Genomic DNA, 14925 nt, shown 5'->3' with positions numbered 1-14925 from the left:
TCCTCCCCTGCCGCCTGCGTAGCCCCACCCCCAAGTCTTCCCCAGTCACGCCCACACCCTGGCCACGCCTCGCCGTCGTGTTCTCTACCCCCTCTACTGGGTTCAGAGGTGGACGGGCGGAGTAGACTCAAATTTATGTCCACTCAGTCGGTGATGCTATCTAACCATTTCATCCTCCGTCGCCCATTTTACGCTGGAATGACACTAGACTGTGAGGGGAACAAGACTGACTGTGCCCTTGCCCCACTAACGGTTAATGCAGTCATAATAACAATTCTTGAGATACCTTATGCTTGTTTCTCAGTTAAGTCTTCATCATGCCTACGAGGTAGGAATTAGTGCTCCCATTTAACAGCCAAACACACTGAGGTCCATAGAGAAGATTGCTCAAAGGCACATTCCCCTCTGATTTGTTGTTGTTCAGTTACTAAGTGTGAGGATCTTTGCGACCCCATGGACTGCAGCATGCCACATGCCTCTGTCCTCCACCATCTCCTGGAGTGTGCTCAAGTTTACATCCACTGAGTTGGTGATGCTGTCTAATCATCTCGTCCTCTGTCGCCCTTTCTCCTTCTGCTTTCACTCTCCCAGCATCAGGGTCTTTCCCCCTCTGATTTAGTTCAGTTCAGTCGCTCAGTCATGTCCGACTCTTTGTGACCCCATGAACCACAGCATGCCAAGTCTCCCTGTCCATCACCAACTTCCGGAGTCCACCCAAACCCATGTCCATTGAGTTGGTGATGCCATCCAACCATCTCATCCTCTGTCGTCCCCTTCTCTTCCTGCTTTCAATCTTTCCCAGCATCAGGGTCTTTTCCAATGAATTAGCTCTTTGCATGAGATGGCCAAAGTATTGGAATTTCAGCTTCAGGATCAGTCCTTCCAATGAACACCCAGGACTGATCTCCTTTAAGATGGACTGGTTGGATCTCCTTGCAGTCCAAGGGGCTCTCAAGAATCTTCTCCAACACCACAGTTCAAAAGCATCAATTCTTTGGCACTCAGCCTTCTTCACAGTCCAACTCTCACATCCATACAGGGCCACTGGAAAAACCATAGCCTTGACTAGACAGACCTTTGTTGACAAAGTAATGTCTCTGCTTTTTAATATGCTATCTAGGTTGGTCATAACTTTTCTTCCAAGGAATAAGCGTCTTTTAATTTCATGGCTGCAATCACCATCTGCAGTGATTTTGGAGCCCAGAAAAATAAAGTCTGACACTGTTTCCACTGTTTCCCCATCTATTACAAAACAGAAAAAAATCAGTGAAATTTCTGAGAACAACTTCCTCCAGGTGGTGGGAGGACTTGAGGAGGTCCATAGACCCCTCAAAGTAGGCATGAAATCAGGCATTCTGTGCCAAGTGGACATTTTCTGGGTAGAGGGATCTTATTTCTCACTAGAGCCAAAAAGTGTGGGGAACAGGACCAAAACTGTTACCTATGGGAAAGGATGAGGTTGGAGAATGGGATGTGGCCTGCTGAGAAGCAATAAATTAGTAACGGACTCAGGCAATGCACCCCACTCCAGTACTCTTGCCTGGAAAATCCCATGGATGGAGGAGCCTGGTAGGCTGCAGTCTTTGGGGTCTCGAAGAGTCAGACACAACTGAGCGACTTCACTTTCACTTTTCACTTTGATGCATTGGAGAAGGAAATGGCAACCCACTCCAGTGTTCTTGCCTGGAGAATCCCAGGGACAGCGGAGCCTGGTGGGCTGCCTTCTATGCGGTCGCACAGAGTCGGACACGACTGAAGCAACTTAGCAGCAGTAGGAATCTTATCCACTCCAAAGGGTTAATATTCACTCAGCAGACTGTGCTGAGAAGACTGGCCTGGGGAAATCAATGTACCCTAGAGATGAACCCAGAAATGAAAACTTTGTTCTTTTATGATAAAAAGAAAAAAATTCCCCAGCTCCTACCCCCTCTTCCACTGCCCTAAATACACAAAGGGTGAGTGAACTGCCCAGCCGGGGATGTGCCTCATCAAACAGATCACAGATCAATAACCACTGCAGTAGAACGAAGTTGGGGCTGCTCCAGGAGTTGGACTTCTTGTCGGCTTTAGCTCCCAACACCCTGTGAGGCACATATAATTAGTCTCATTTGCCTAAAAAGAGAACTAAGGCGGATAAAGCAGTTTGCCTGAGGTCACATGGCCAGTGGATCGACAGAGTGGGACTTCTTTCTGCGCTTCAGGCTCCCTGCGCTAGTCCTCTTCAGAGAGGTCCCTGAGCTTGGCAAGGATCCTGTTCGTAGCTGTCCCAGACCCACAGTTCTAGGAACATGACCCTTTGCTGCAATAGCCTCTGGGGTCGGGGCACTGGGGGGCTGGGCTGGAGGTGGAGCAAACAGAGCAGTAGAAAAGGCAGCTCCTCTTCTCTGGTTCCCCCGCCTCCACTCCCCATCTCTCCGCTTCCTCCTTTTCTCAGGCATCAAAGCAGAGACCACGGGAACCTACTTCACCAGGCTCGAGGCTGGAGGCCCCGCCATGACATCCCTAAGGCCCCTTCTGATGCTGGCCCTGCTGGCGTGGGTTGTTGTGGCTGACCAAGGTGCGGGAGGGTGTTGTTGGCCACTGGGGTCAAGGTGGGGTGGGAAAGGGTAGCCTGGGCTTGGCCGTGCCAGCTGACACGGGCTCCTCACAGAGTCCTGCAAGGGCCGCTGCACCGAGGGCTTCAACGCCACCAGGAAGTGTCAGTGTGACGAGCTCTGTTCTTACTACCAGAGCTGCTGTGCCGACTTCATGGCTGAGTGCAAGCCCCAAGGTGCGTGCAGAGCGGCTGGGCGGGCCTGGGGTCCCCGGTGCAGCTGGAGAGTCACCACCACCCTCTCTGCCCGCAGTGACTCGTGGGGATGTGTTCCATCTGCCAGAAGATGAGTATGGGTTCCATGACTACAGCGACGCGCAGACCGTCAACAGCAACGTGGAAGCACAGCCCGAGAGCACCACTCTGGCCTCTCTTCTGCAGGCTCAGACCCTAGAGACTCCTGTCCAGGCACCAGTTCTCAACCCTGAGAAAGAGGTCCCACCACCTGGGCGGGGAGACTCAGAGCCTGGGATGGGGACCAGTGACCTAGGGACCTCTGAGTCCCCAGCAGAGGAGGAGACGTGCAGTGGGAAACCCTTTGATGCCTTCACTGACCTCAAGAATGGTTCCCTCTTTGCCTTCCGAGGTGACTCAAGGCGGGCAGGACTTGGGGGTAGGGGTCTGTCCCAGGGGCATCCCCCCTTACACGATATCCTTCCCTCCAGGGCTGTACTGCTATGAGCTGGATGAAAAGGCAGTGAGGCCTGGATACCCCAAACTCATCCGAGATGTCTGGGGCATTGAGGGGCCCATTGATGCTGCCTTCACCCGTGTCAACTGTCAGGGAAAGACATACCTCTTCAAGGTGCCAGGCCCAGGGTGCTGTGGGTCAGGGTTGAGAGTATCTGGGTAGAAGTTGAGAGCAGCTGTGCCCAGGACCAGCATGGGCAAGAAGGCTGGATTTGGGCCTGTGGTCCCTGGCTGGGGCTCTGTGAGCACACAAAAGCCCAAGGCTTCAGCTCCTGAGCAACAAGCCTGGAACTAGAGCTGCCTGCCTTGACTGGGGGATTTTGCGCCTCTGTGCACAGCCAACTTCCTGCCCACCCTCTTCTCCTCCCCAACCCCTTAGGGTAGTCAGTACTGGCGCTTTCAGGACGGTGTCCTGGAGCCTGACTTCCCCCGAAACATCTCGGACGGCTTCGGGGGTATTCCGGATGATGTGGACGCAGCCTTGGCCCTCCCCGCTCACAACTTCAATGGCAGGGAGCGGGTCTACTTCTTCAAGGGTACTCAGAAGTGGGCAGGAGGGTGTGCAGACAGTGGAGCAGTTTTGGGTTTCTTCCACGCTTCACTGGGGACGGGCCTGTGTTTATCCCCCACCTTCCCTCCACACCCCACCTCCCCTACTCCCAACCCCCACCGGAGCTCCCAACTTCCACAGCCTTGGGGCTTTCCAGTCTTGCTCATGGCCACCCCTCCCCAGGCAACCACTACTGGGAATATGTGTTCCAGCAGCAGCCCAGTCAAGAGGATTGTGAAGGCAGCTCCCTGCCGGCCGCATTTAAACACTTTGCCCTGATGCAGCGGGACAGCTGGGTGGACATCTTCCGACTTCTCTTCTGGGGCGGTTCCTATGGTACGGAGGGAGGGTGGAAGCGTGAGTCTTGCTTCCCGGTCCAGGGGGCTAGGAGCCCCCAGGTAGAGGGAGGGCTGGGCCAGCCTGAGAGGCTGCAATTGTGCAGCAATCAATCAAAAGCTGTTTGCTCAGGTTGCTCAGGCCAGACTTTGCTTCTGTTGACGTTGGTGGAGGGAGGCTTGCCTCCACTCGGACCCCACACTTTGGACTTTGCCTAGCACAGCCAGCAGAAGGAGGGGCTGTGACTGGGGCAACCGGGGAGGGTTACGGTGGAGGGAAGCCAGGGGAAAGGCCGGGATGGGGGGCTCTGCCACTAGCCTGATGGCTGTCCTTGGACAAGGCAGACAGCCCATCCTTGGCCACCAAGGATCTGCATTCACCCCTTCCTCACCGCAGGTGGTGCTGGACAGCCCCAGCTCATCAGCCGCAACTGGTTTGGTCTGCCGGGACGACTGGATGCGGCCATGGCCGGCCACATCTATGTCTCAGGCTCAGCTCCCAGCTTCCCCCGGGCCAAGATGACTAAGTCTGCACGCCGCCATCGCAAACGCTACCGCTCGCTCCGAAGCCGTGGTCGAGGCCGAGGCCGAAACCAGAACCCCTACCGGCGATCTCGATCTGCCTTCCTGTCCTGGCTCTCCAGCGAGGAGCTGGGCCTGGGAGCCAACAACTATGATAGCTTCGAGATGGACTGGCTTGTGCCTGCCACCTGTGAGCCCATCCAGAGTGTCTACTTCTTCTCAGAAGGTGGGAGCCCCTGCCCGCCCTGTAGCTGGTCTGGCTGGGTCGTTCCTGCTGTCCCTGGTCCCTGGGGGCTGACCACAGCCCTTGAGTGGTGACAAGGCAGGCCGGAGTCCTCGGGTGCCTGGTGGATGTTCACTCACCCTTCCAGGAGACACCCAGGTCTTCTTAGGGCAGGATGGGTAGGCTGTGTCTCACGCCCCATCTCCCGACCTCTCTTGCAGACAAGTACTACCGAGTGAACCTTCGCACACGGCGGGTGGACGCTGTGATCCCTCCCTACCCACGCTCCATCGCCCAGTACTGGCTGGGCTGTCCAGTCCCTGGCCAAGCGTAGCAGCCTGAGTCCAAACAGCTGGTCACTGCTGCTCCCTGCTCCAGCATCCTCCTTCCAGCTCAATAAAGATCCCTTGACCCTGAGTTTAAGACTACTGTCCTGAGAATTCCCTGGCAGTTCAGTGGTTAAGAAACTGGGGCCAGGTTCAGTTCCTGTTGGGGATGTAAAATCTCATGTGCCACGCAGTGTGGCCAAAAGAAAAAAAAGGACTCCTGGCCTGACCAAGGTGGAAAGGCAGGAGGCAGGGGTATGCCTGGGTAAAGGAGGGGAAGTCGGGCAGTCAGGATGGCTTGGGGGAGAGGACAGAGAAGATCCTCATTGTTTCCAGCCTGTGTTGGGCTCAGGCCCTCTCAGTGAGCCAGAAAACCTGTTGGGAGAGCCTCATGAGTGCAAGCCTTCCTCCCGCACCAAGCAGTCCCCAACAACCCACCAGCAGCTAAGCAGGGACTTGAACCCCTCTTAAGGATGACAGGCGTCACCAAGCCACCCTATCCAGCCTGGGGCTTGTTTTGCCTCTTGTCACTGACCCAGATCTTAGAAGGGGCAGGGGGTCAGGAGGTAGTGGACTGCGGCTTAGCTTTTCTGCCTATCCTGGACCTGAAATGCTGTTAGCTCAGACACTCAAGAGCCCCTGGGAAGGTGATCACTGTGCTCCCCCAAACCTGTCCCTATGATGATAGGGTTTTGAAATCTCTGTCTTGGGTCTGGGGTGCAGGGCACTGAGGCAGGAGACACAGGGAAGAGCAGGGACCAAAAGGAAATTCAAATGCACCCATCTCTTTTGGAAAAGTGGCCCAGAAGACTTCAGAGGACAAGAACACTGTAATAACATCTTTCTTAAACTACCCCCCTGCCAAATGTACCTGTGGAACCTCCTCTGGTTCCAAGTTCCTGGACTCTAGGAAGTCCATTTGGGCTCTTAGGGGGCCAGGGGAGCAGGCCAAGCTCTAAAGCAGAGCCGAGGGTGATCTGGTAGTGACATCTGCTCCCTGTCCTGCTGAGGAGAGGGTGGCTCCGGCTCATCTGCTGTCCCCATCGTCCTCCATATCCTGTCTAGCTTTCTCAGCCCCATCTCAGTCGTGGGATAGAACTCCACCCAGTCTCGCAGCTGAAGCCCTGGGAGCACCCATGCCTTTCTGGATGGAACCATGGGAGGATTTTCATAAAGTACAGGATTTCAGACATAGACTGCCAGAGTTTGAAGTGTGAGGATGGGGAGATAAGGCCAGCTTCTTTGGTGAAGCCCCGGAGGAGCAGGGTTGCCCACCCATATTCCCACGAGGCCCCTTTTCCTCCGGGATTCCCCACCTCCTGGAGGCGGGGCCAGGCCTCTGAGCAGGATAAATCCCCACACTCGGAGGGGACTGGTGTGGGCACAGCCTTGGCATGGCTGTCTGGCTCCTCACTCTGCCAGCTCCATGACCAGCCCAGTGGATGCATCTCCGGCAGGTGATCTGGTGGGAAAGGGTGGGCAGGGGGAGGATGTGGGGAAGGTGATGGGGCAGTCTGAAGAGGGGTGGGGAGTAGGGGCTTCAGGGTCGACTGGGGGCTTTGAGACTGGGGTGGAGGCTCTCACAGGGAGTCCTGGCTTGACCCCCCCACTGTGGCCTGCAGGCCATGCCAGTGGGTTGGGTCCCCACCGGAGAAAGAGGACCACCTTCAGCAGAGGGCAGCTGCTGGAGCTGGAGCGAGTGTTTGCAGCACGGCCCTACCCCGACATCGGCACCCGTGAGCACCTAGCCCGGGTCACCTCTCTTCCTGAGGCCAAGATACAGGTGAGCTGTGATCACCCCCCTCAGGATGGGGGTGCACTTGCACAGTGAGTTTCTAAGCTTGACCCACAGTCCGTTCTCTCTGGGTATCCTGCCTCCAGATTCTGCTTCCCCTGTACCTGGGGGGAGGGGATGCTGGAACCAGAAGAGGCTCCTTCTTTCCTTACCAGGTGTGGTTCCAGAACCGCAGAGCCAAGAGAATCAAGAATAGAAAGCCAGGAAGCCTAAGCCCCAGGCCTGAGCCTCCCCAGAGATCCTGTTCTCTTCCGGACACCATCCAGCGGTCCCCGGAGCCCTGGACCCTTGGCCAGCCTCCACCCTCCAACAGCACAGCTCAGTGTGCCTCTGTGTGTCGACATGCTTCCTGCCCAGCTCCTGGCTTGGGTCCAGGCCAGGGGTGGGTGGGGGCTAAAGCTGCAGCCCCCTGGGCACCAGCTGGGTCTTCCGGGCCCCACCTCTCTTCTGAGCGAGCTGCTCCCCAGACCTCACTGGGCATTCTTTCTGACCTCATCTATGCCTCAGCCATAGTCACCAACCTGGACCATTCCTAACCTAGGTCTAGGACTTGCAAGACCCCTACTCTGGTTCCCGTAGCCCACTCTGCCCCCTAGGATTGAACACACCGGAAGTGGATCTCCTGAACCCTCCTTTTACACAAGGGAGTTTTCTTACAGGATGAAAGTATTAGCTCAGGGATCCCTGCCTTCCACTGTCCTCCAGACCAGCCTAGATACGGATTCAATGGTGTGAGGGGGGCTTTGCTCCTGCTACCTAGCACCCTCCCCACCCATCATCTTGGCACAGAGGGATGAGATAGAACCCCATGTTTTCCACTTCTGCCAGTTTCCCAATTCTTCTCATCCCAGCTGACAATACCTCCTCCCTCCAAAGGACAATGGGCCATCACCCTGTACCCAACGGCCCTTTAGGCCATTACCTGACTGTTAAGAAGGCTGGGAGAGGGCTGATCCTAATTTTAGACTGCAGGGACCAGTCGTTTTATAGTTCAGGGCCCCCCTCTCCTGTCCTCCTGCCACCTGGACAAATTATTCAGAGCCATGGATCTGAAGAGGGAGTGATATTAAAGTCATAAAGTAGAAATAGGAACCCAGGGCTTATGTTGATTTAATTTTCACAAATATGAGATTGGCTGCCGTCTGACCTGGGGCTGCAGAGACAACCTGACAGACTCAGGATGTGGTGGGGAGGAGCGTGCACGTTGGCAGCGTTGGGTTTTGGTATCACTGTCATCTGTAATACCAACTAATCTTCAAATAAAACCCCAACTCTGTACCTTAATCTGGATTGTTCTGTGCTGCAAATGAATTGGGATGGGGGCTGTTTGCTTTTGAAGTTTATCTCCATTACCTAATCCCTAAATAGGGCCAGGTTCCACACAGATTCGGGGTGGGAGGTATTACCCAGGCTTCTGCCAGGATTAGTTAGAGGGAGGAGGGTTAATCGAAGGGCTTAGGGCTCTGGCTGACAGACCCTGGAGAGAAGGGAGCCTCAGCTGCACCCCTTGCTCCTGCGCCCACTTGTTCCAGGACACTCCAGCTCCCTGCACTTCTGGAGACTCGGCTCAGCTTCTGGAGCTTGGAGTTTGCAATCGGTCTGTGCTAGATTCAAATCCTAGCTGCCAGGTAGTCTTGAAACTCTCTGGAAGTCTAGGAGCCTGAAAAAATGGGGATGGTAATACTCATTTCCTGTTTTGGGAATGAGAAGCAATAATGTAGGTGAAGGGCTTCATGTGGTGCGTGACACACTGTATTAATAAAAGCTCTCAATGGACGCTAGTTCCCCCTCCTTCTCCACATGGGCTTCCCAGGTGGCACTAGTGGTGAAGAATCCACCTGCCAATGGAGATGTAAGAGACCTAGGTTCGATCCCCTGGAGGAGGGCAGAGCAACCCATTTCAGTATTCTCGCTTGGAGAATCCCATGGACAGAGGACTCTGGCGGGCTGCAGTCTACAGGGTCGCAAAGAGTTGGACACGACTGAAGGGACTTAGCATGCTCCATACGGTGGGATATGAGAAACTGGAAAGGTCTCGCTTCTTGTTTCTCTGGGCTTCTGGCAAGGACTCCCCTTGCTCTCCAGGAAGCCCTGGACCCAGACTGCACTGGAGAAACTGTGGTATGGTGAGACAGAGGAACTGGCTGAGAGCAGAGTTCCCAAAGTGGGGTGAGAAGCAGAGGAAAGGCCACCTGATTTCCTATTTCTGATTCTGCCCTTGCAGATGGAGGTCACCTGAACCGTGGCCCTTCCCTCAGCAAGCACTTAAGGCTTTGGCTGCTCTTGCTCTAGAAGCCAGGAGAGTGGCCCATACGTGCGTGTGTGTGCACATGCATGCTCAGTCATTGACTCTTTGCGACCCCAAGGGGTACAGGCTCCTCTGCCCATGGGATTCTCCAGGCAAGAATATGGGAGTGGGTTACCATATCCTCTCCAGGGGATCTTCCCAACCCAGGAACCGAGCCCACATCTATTGCCTTGGCAGGCAAATTCTTTACCATTGAGCCATCTGAGAAGCCTGACTGGCCCATAAAGGAGCTCCTGGTGGCTTAGGGGTAAGGAATCTGCCTGCAATGCAGGAGACTCAGGGTTGATCTCTGGGTTGGGAAGATCCCCTGAAGAAGAGAATGGCAACCCACTCCAGTATTCTCGCCTTGATAATCCCCATGGACAGAGAAGCCTGGCAGGCTACAGTCCATGGGGTCACAAACACATGACTGAGTGACTAACACAAACACAAATTACTCAATGCCACAGCAGTCTCTTGGCTTGGGAGTAGGGGCTGGGATCAAATGAGGACGCCTTCCCAAGAAGGAGGAGTATGTGGGGAATGACTCCAATTGCATCCTGAGAAATTGCCCTGGGTCAGAAGCTGTTTAAGAAGTCCAGCTCCAGGGAATTTTCTGGCGGTCCAGTGGCTAGGACTTGGTGGTTTCACTGCCTCGGGCCCAGGTTGGATCCCTGGTTGGGGAACTAAGATCCTGAAAGCTGAACAGCCAAGAAAAGAGAAAAAGAAAAAGGTCTGCTCTGTATCTAAAATTTGGAAGTCTCCCAACCTGAATCCAGTTACGTGGAGACTGTGAAAGCTTGACGATATGTGGGGACTCTGGCCACGAAGTTTAGTACAGGCAAGTACAGCTGTGGGACTTCCCTGGTGGTCCAGTGGCTAAGACTCCACATTCCCAAAGCAGGAGACCTGGATTCCATTCCTGGTCAGGGAACTAGATTCTGCATGTGTCAACTAAGACCTGATGCAGCGAAAAAAAAAAAAAAAGACAGATGTGACTCTCCAAAAAAGTTTCAGTGTTCAGTATAGCTAATTTTTTAATATTCCAGGGTTGTATAGCAACTTATTTTGCACAATATTTTGTATAATACTTTAAAAATGTATCTATTGCTATAATCTACTTAATCACCCTATTTCTGATATTTAAGTTGTATCCAATATAGGATATTATTATTAGACATAATTGAGATGAACATTGGCATGTATTTCAAAGATCTCTGACATATGAATCAATCACTTTTTTTGTAGGTAGTTTTTATTTTTATGTCTATTATTTTTGGTAGGAATCTTACTGAATAGTTAAGCTTTCAGTTCAGTTCAGTCACTCAGTCGTGTCCAACTCTTTGCGACCCCACGGACTGCAGCACACCAGGCTTCCCTGTCCTTCACCAACTCCCAGAGCTTACTCAAACTCATGTCCATCGGGTTGGTAATGCCATCCAACCATCTCATCCTCTGTTGTCCCCTTCTCTTCCTGCCTTCAGTCTTTCCCAGCATCAGGGTCTTTTCCAAGGAGTCAGTTCTTTGCATCAGGTGGCCAAAGTATTGGAGTTTCAGCTTCAACATCAGTCCTACCATGAACACCCAGTACTGATATCCTTTAGGATGGACTGGTTGGATCTCCTTGCAGTCCAAGGGACTCTCAAGAGTCTTCTCCAACATCACAGTTCAAAAGCATCAATTCTTTGGCACTCAGCTTTCCTCATACTTCAACTCTCACATCCATACACGACTACTGGAAAAACCATAGCTTTGACTAGACGGACCATTGTCAGTAATGTCTCCGCTTTTTAATATGTTGTCTGCTGCTGCTGCTGCTGCTGCTGCTAAGTCATGTCAGTCGTGTCCAACTCTGTGCGACCCCATAGACGGCAGCCCACCAGGCTCCCCTGTCGCTGGGATTCTCCAGGCAAGAACACTGGAGTGGGTTGCCATTTCCTTCTCCAATGCATGAAAAGTGGAAAGTGAGAGTGAAGTCGCTCAGTCGTGTCCGACTCCTAGAGACCCCATGGACTGCAGTGCACCAGACTCCTCCGTCCATGGGATTTTCCAGGCAAGAGTACTGGAGTTGGGTGCCATTGCCTTCTCCCAATATGTTGTCTAGGTTGGTCATAGCTTTTCTTCCAAGAAGCAGGTGTCTTTTAATTTCATGGCTGCAGTCACCATCTGCAGTGATTTTGGAGCCCCCCAAAATAAAGTCTCTCACTGTTTCCATTGTTTCCCCATCTATTTGCCATGAAGTGATGGGACCGGATGCCATGATCTTTGTTTTCTGAATGTTGAGTTTTAAGCCAACTTTTTCACTCTCCTCTTTCACTTTCATCAAGAGGCTCTTCAGTTCTTCTTCACTTTCTGCCATAAGGGTGGTGTCATCTGCATATCTGAAGTTACTGATATTTCCCCCAGAAATCTTGATTCCAGCTTGTGTTTCATCCAGCCCGGCATTTTGCATGATGCATTCTGCATATAAGTTAAATAAGCAGGGTGACAATATACAGCTTTGACATACATACTCCTTTCCCGATTTGGAACCAGTCTGTTCCATGTCCAGTTCTAACTGTTGCTTCTTGACCTGCACACAGATTTCTCAGGAGGCAGGTAAGGTGGTCTGGTATTCCCGTCTCTTAAGAATTTTCCAGTTTGTTGTGATCCACAAAAAGGCTTTGGCGTAGTCAATAAAGCAAAAGTAGATGTTTTCCTGGAACTCTCTTGCTTTTTCAATAATCCAATGGATGTTGGCAATTTGATCTCTGGTTCCTCTGCCTTTTCTAAACCCAGCTTAAACATCTGGAAGTTCACAGTTCACATATTGCTAAAGCCTGGCTTGGAGAATTTTGAGCATTACTTTGCTAGCATGTGAGATAAGTGCAATTGTGTACTAGTTTGAACATTCTTTGGCATTGCCTTTCTTTGGGACTGGAATGAAAACTGACATTTTCCAGTTCTGTGGCCACTGCTGAGTTTTCCAAATTTGCTGGCATATTGACTGCAGTACTTTCACAGCATCATCTTTCAGGATTTGAAATAGCTCAACTGGAATTCTATCACCTCCACTAGCTTTGTTCATAGTGATGCTTCCTAAGGCCCACTTAACATTCCAGGATGTCTGGTTCTAGGTGAGTGATCACACCATCGTGGTTATCTGGGTCATGAAGATCTTTTTTGTACAGTTCTTCTGTGTATTCTTGCCACCTCTTCTTAATATCTTCTGCTTCTGTTAGGTCCATACCATTTCTGCCCTTTATTGTGCCCATCTTTGCATGAAATGTTCCCTTGGTATCTCTAATTTTCTTGAAGAGATCTCTAATCTTTCCCATTCTATTGTTTTCCTCTATTTCTTTGCATTGATCACTGAGGAAGGCTTTATCTCGCCTTGGTATTCTTTGGAACTCTGCATTCAGATGGGTATTATCTTTCCTTTTCTCCTTTGCCTTTACCTTTAAAAAAATTACTTTATACTGGAATATAAAGTCCATGGGGTCGCAAAGAGTCAGACATGACCGAGAGACTGTAGCAACTCACACTTCATAGTTGGTTTGCAATGTTGCTAGTCTTATGTGCACAACCAAGGGCTTGTTATACCTACACACTTTTTCAGATTCTTTTCCCATTTAGGTTATGGCAAAATATTGATTCTCCTGTGCTATACAATAGGTCCTAGTTGACTATTTTATTTATCAGTTCTGTTCAGTCGCTCAGTCGTGTCTGACTCTTTTCGACCCCATGGACTACAGCACACCAGGCTTCTCTGTCCATCACCAACTCCCAGAGCTTACTCAAACTCATGTCCATCGAGTCGGTGATGCCATCCAACCCTCTCATCCTCTGTCGTCCCCTTCTCTTCCTGCCTTCAATCTTTCCCAGCATCAGAGTCTTTTCCAATGAGTCAGTTCTTGGCATCAGGTGGCCAAAGTATTGGAGTTTCAGCTTCAGCATCAGTCCTTCAAATGAATATTCAGGACTGATTTCCTTTAGTATGTATATATTAATCTCAACCTAATTTATCCCTCCCCACCACCACGTTTCCCCTTTGATAACCGTAAGTTTATTATCTAAGCCTGTGAATCTGTTTTGTCATTAAGTTCACTTGTATGATTTTTTTAGATTCCACAGATAAGTGATTATTGTATGACATTTGTCTTCCTCTGAATTCACTTAGTATGATAATCTCTAGGTCCATCCATGTTGGTGCAAATGGCATTATTTCACTCTTTTTTATGGCTGAGACAAGTTGCTTTCTAAAAGGGTTGTTGGTATGCTTAAGATACATATTTTTTTAAATACCTCTTTTTTTGCTGATCCCTGATGCAGATCATCAGAACTGCCCAGACATCTTTAGGTCAGTGTATGAAATATGTTTTCTTTAATGAGAGTGGAAATGGAGGGTAGTTCTATATGACTGACTAATGCCAAAAGCAAAGTGATGATCAGCCTAACCCCCACAAGTTTGTCTGAAGGCACATGTGTTGTCAGGCTCCCTAATACCAAAGCTTAATAGAGACCCTACACAAATAGGCAGTATTCTCCACTCTTCCCTCAAGCATTTTAAGTATGAAGGAAAATAAGCAGGAGAGAAAACAGAAAATTAGGAACTGCATCAGACACAATGAAAACTTCAACCTCAAGACTCATGAAGGTCAGGGAGAGAAGCAGCAGCTAACAGTTATTAAGTACATGGCGAGAATAAGTTCCCACTCATGTTAGTACTTCAAACGTACTTTCACTTGACCAACTTTCTAATTTTAAGAAGAGAGTGAATAGCGTTATGTGGAAAGAGGTATGACATGAGAGCCAAGAGCCAGGGGTTGGAGCTTTGGCTATAACTAAGCTCTGTAGCCTTGGGACAAGTCAGATGATCCTCTGGAATATTAGTGTGTTTGTGAACTACTTGGATGGAAAAATTAACTTCTCTAAGTTTCAGTAGCGTTTTAAAATTCTCTGGTTCTCTGATTTATATGTATCAGGATAAAATCTGTAGATTTTTCCTCATTTTTCTTACTGTTCTCTGCCCATATATCCCAGAGATATTGTCAAAGGAGGAGAATGGAGTATAGACCAAAACAAATAGTTCAAATAGATTTTTTAGGCACGTAGCACAGATATTAGTCTGAAGGCTAAAGCTCTTTCCACTTGCAAGACTCAGCCACTTGAAAAGAGATGATATCTACTTGAATTCTAAAAATCTGACTTGGCTTTGCTCATCAGGAGCAAAGAGTGATTCAGTGTAGCTTTTTAACTCAAACAGTCAGGGATGCTAAAAACACTGTAAAATGCCACCTGTATTTTTTCTCAAGTTGGTATTTCTTCCAGTCAACAACAGAAATCCTGATTTCTCAACAAAATGATCTGTGGTATAACAGAAGGGCCTACACCCTCCTTCTCACTCAAGCAGAATATTTTCTTTAGAGGCTGACTTGCTGTAATTCAAGAAACCGGCAATACTGTAGAGGAAACGTCTATTGAGTCGATGAGTGTATAATTTCTAAGAACAGAAGAGGGTCCTGGGAAAAAAAAAGACCTTAGGAGCTCATACACTGAACAAACAGAAAGAAAGAGTCTACCATTAGGAGCAGACCTGAATTAAGTCTCACCAACTATGGAAAC

General features: G+C 50.4%; 2 protein-coding genes across 2 annotated transcripts; both read left to right on the top strand.

Annotated features, from left to right (window-relative positions):
* Nucleotides 1-2379: 2379 nt before the first annotated feature.
* Nucleotides 2380-5330, top strand: VTN (vitronectin). The gene is made up of 8 exons (XM_027518436.1): nucleotides 2380-2557; nucleotides 2651-2770; nucleotides 2847-3179; nucleotides 3259-3398; nucleotides 3663-3819; nucleotides 4017-4169; nucleotides 4566-4916; nucleotides 5135-5330. Exons 1-8 carry the CDS (start codon nucleotides 2494-2496, stop codon nucleotides 5245-5247), a joined length of 1431 nt encoding a protein of 476 aa, XP_027374237.1. The 5' UTR covers nucleotides 2380-2493; the 3' UTR covers nucleotides 5248-5330.
* Nucleotides 5331-5420: 90 nt separating this feature from the next.
* Nucleotides 5421-8318, top strand: SEBOX (SEBOX homeobox). The gene is made up of 3 exons (XM_027518437.1): nucleotides 5421-6696; nucleotides 6862-7022; nucleotides 7190-8318. Exons 1-3 carry the CDS (start codon nucleotides 6666-6668, stop codon nucleotides 7568-7570), a joined length of 573 nt encoding a protein of 190 aa, XP_027374238.1. The 5' UTR covers nucleotides 5421-6665; the 3' UTR covers nucleotides 7571-8318.
* Nucleotides 8319-14925: the final 6607 nt, after the last annotated feature.

This window comes from Bos indicus x Bos taurus, chromosome 19 (genome assembly GCF_003369695.1).
Source record: "Bos indicus x Bos taurus breed Angus x Brahman F1 hybrid chromosome 19, Bos_hybrid_MaternalHap_v2.0, whole genome shotgun sequence".
NCBI lineage: Eukaryota > Metazoa > Chordata > Mammalia > Artiodactyla > Bovidae > Bos > Bos indicus x Bos taurus.
Note: the sequence above shows the minus strand (reverse complement) of the source record. Positions and strands in the feature narration are given on the sequence as shown.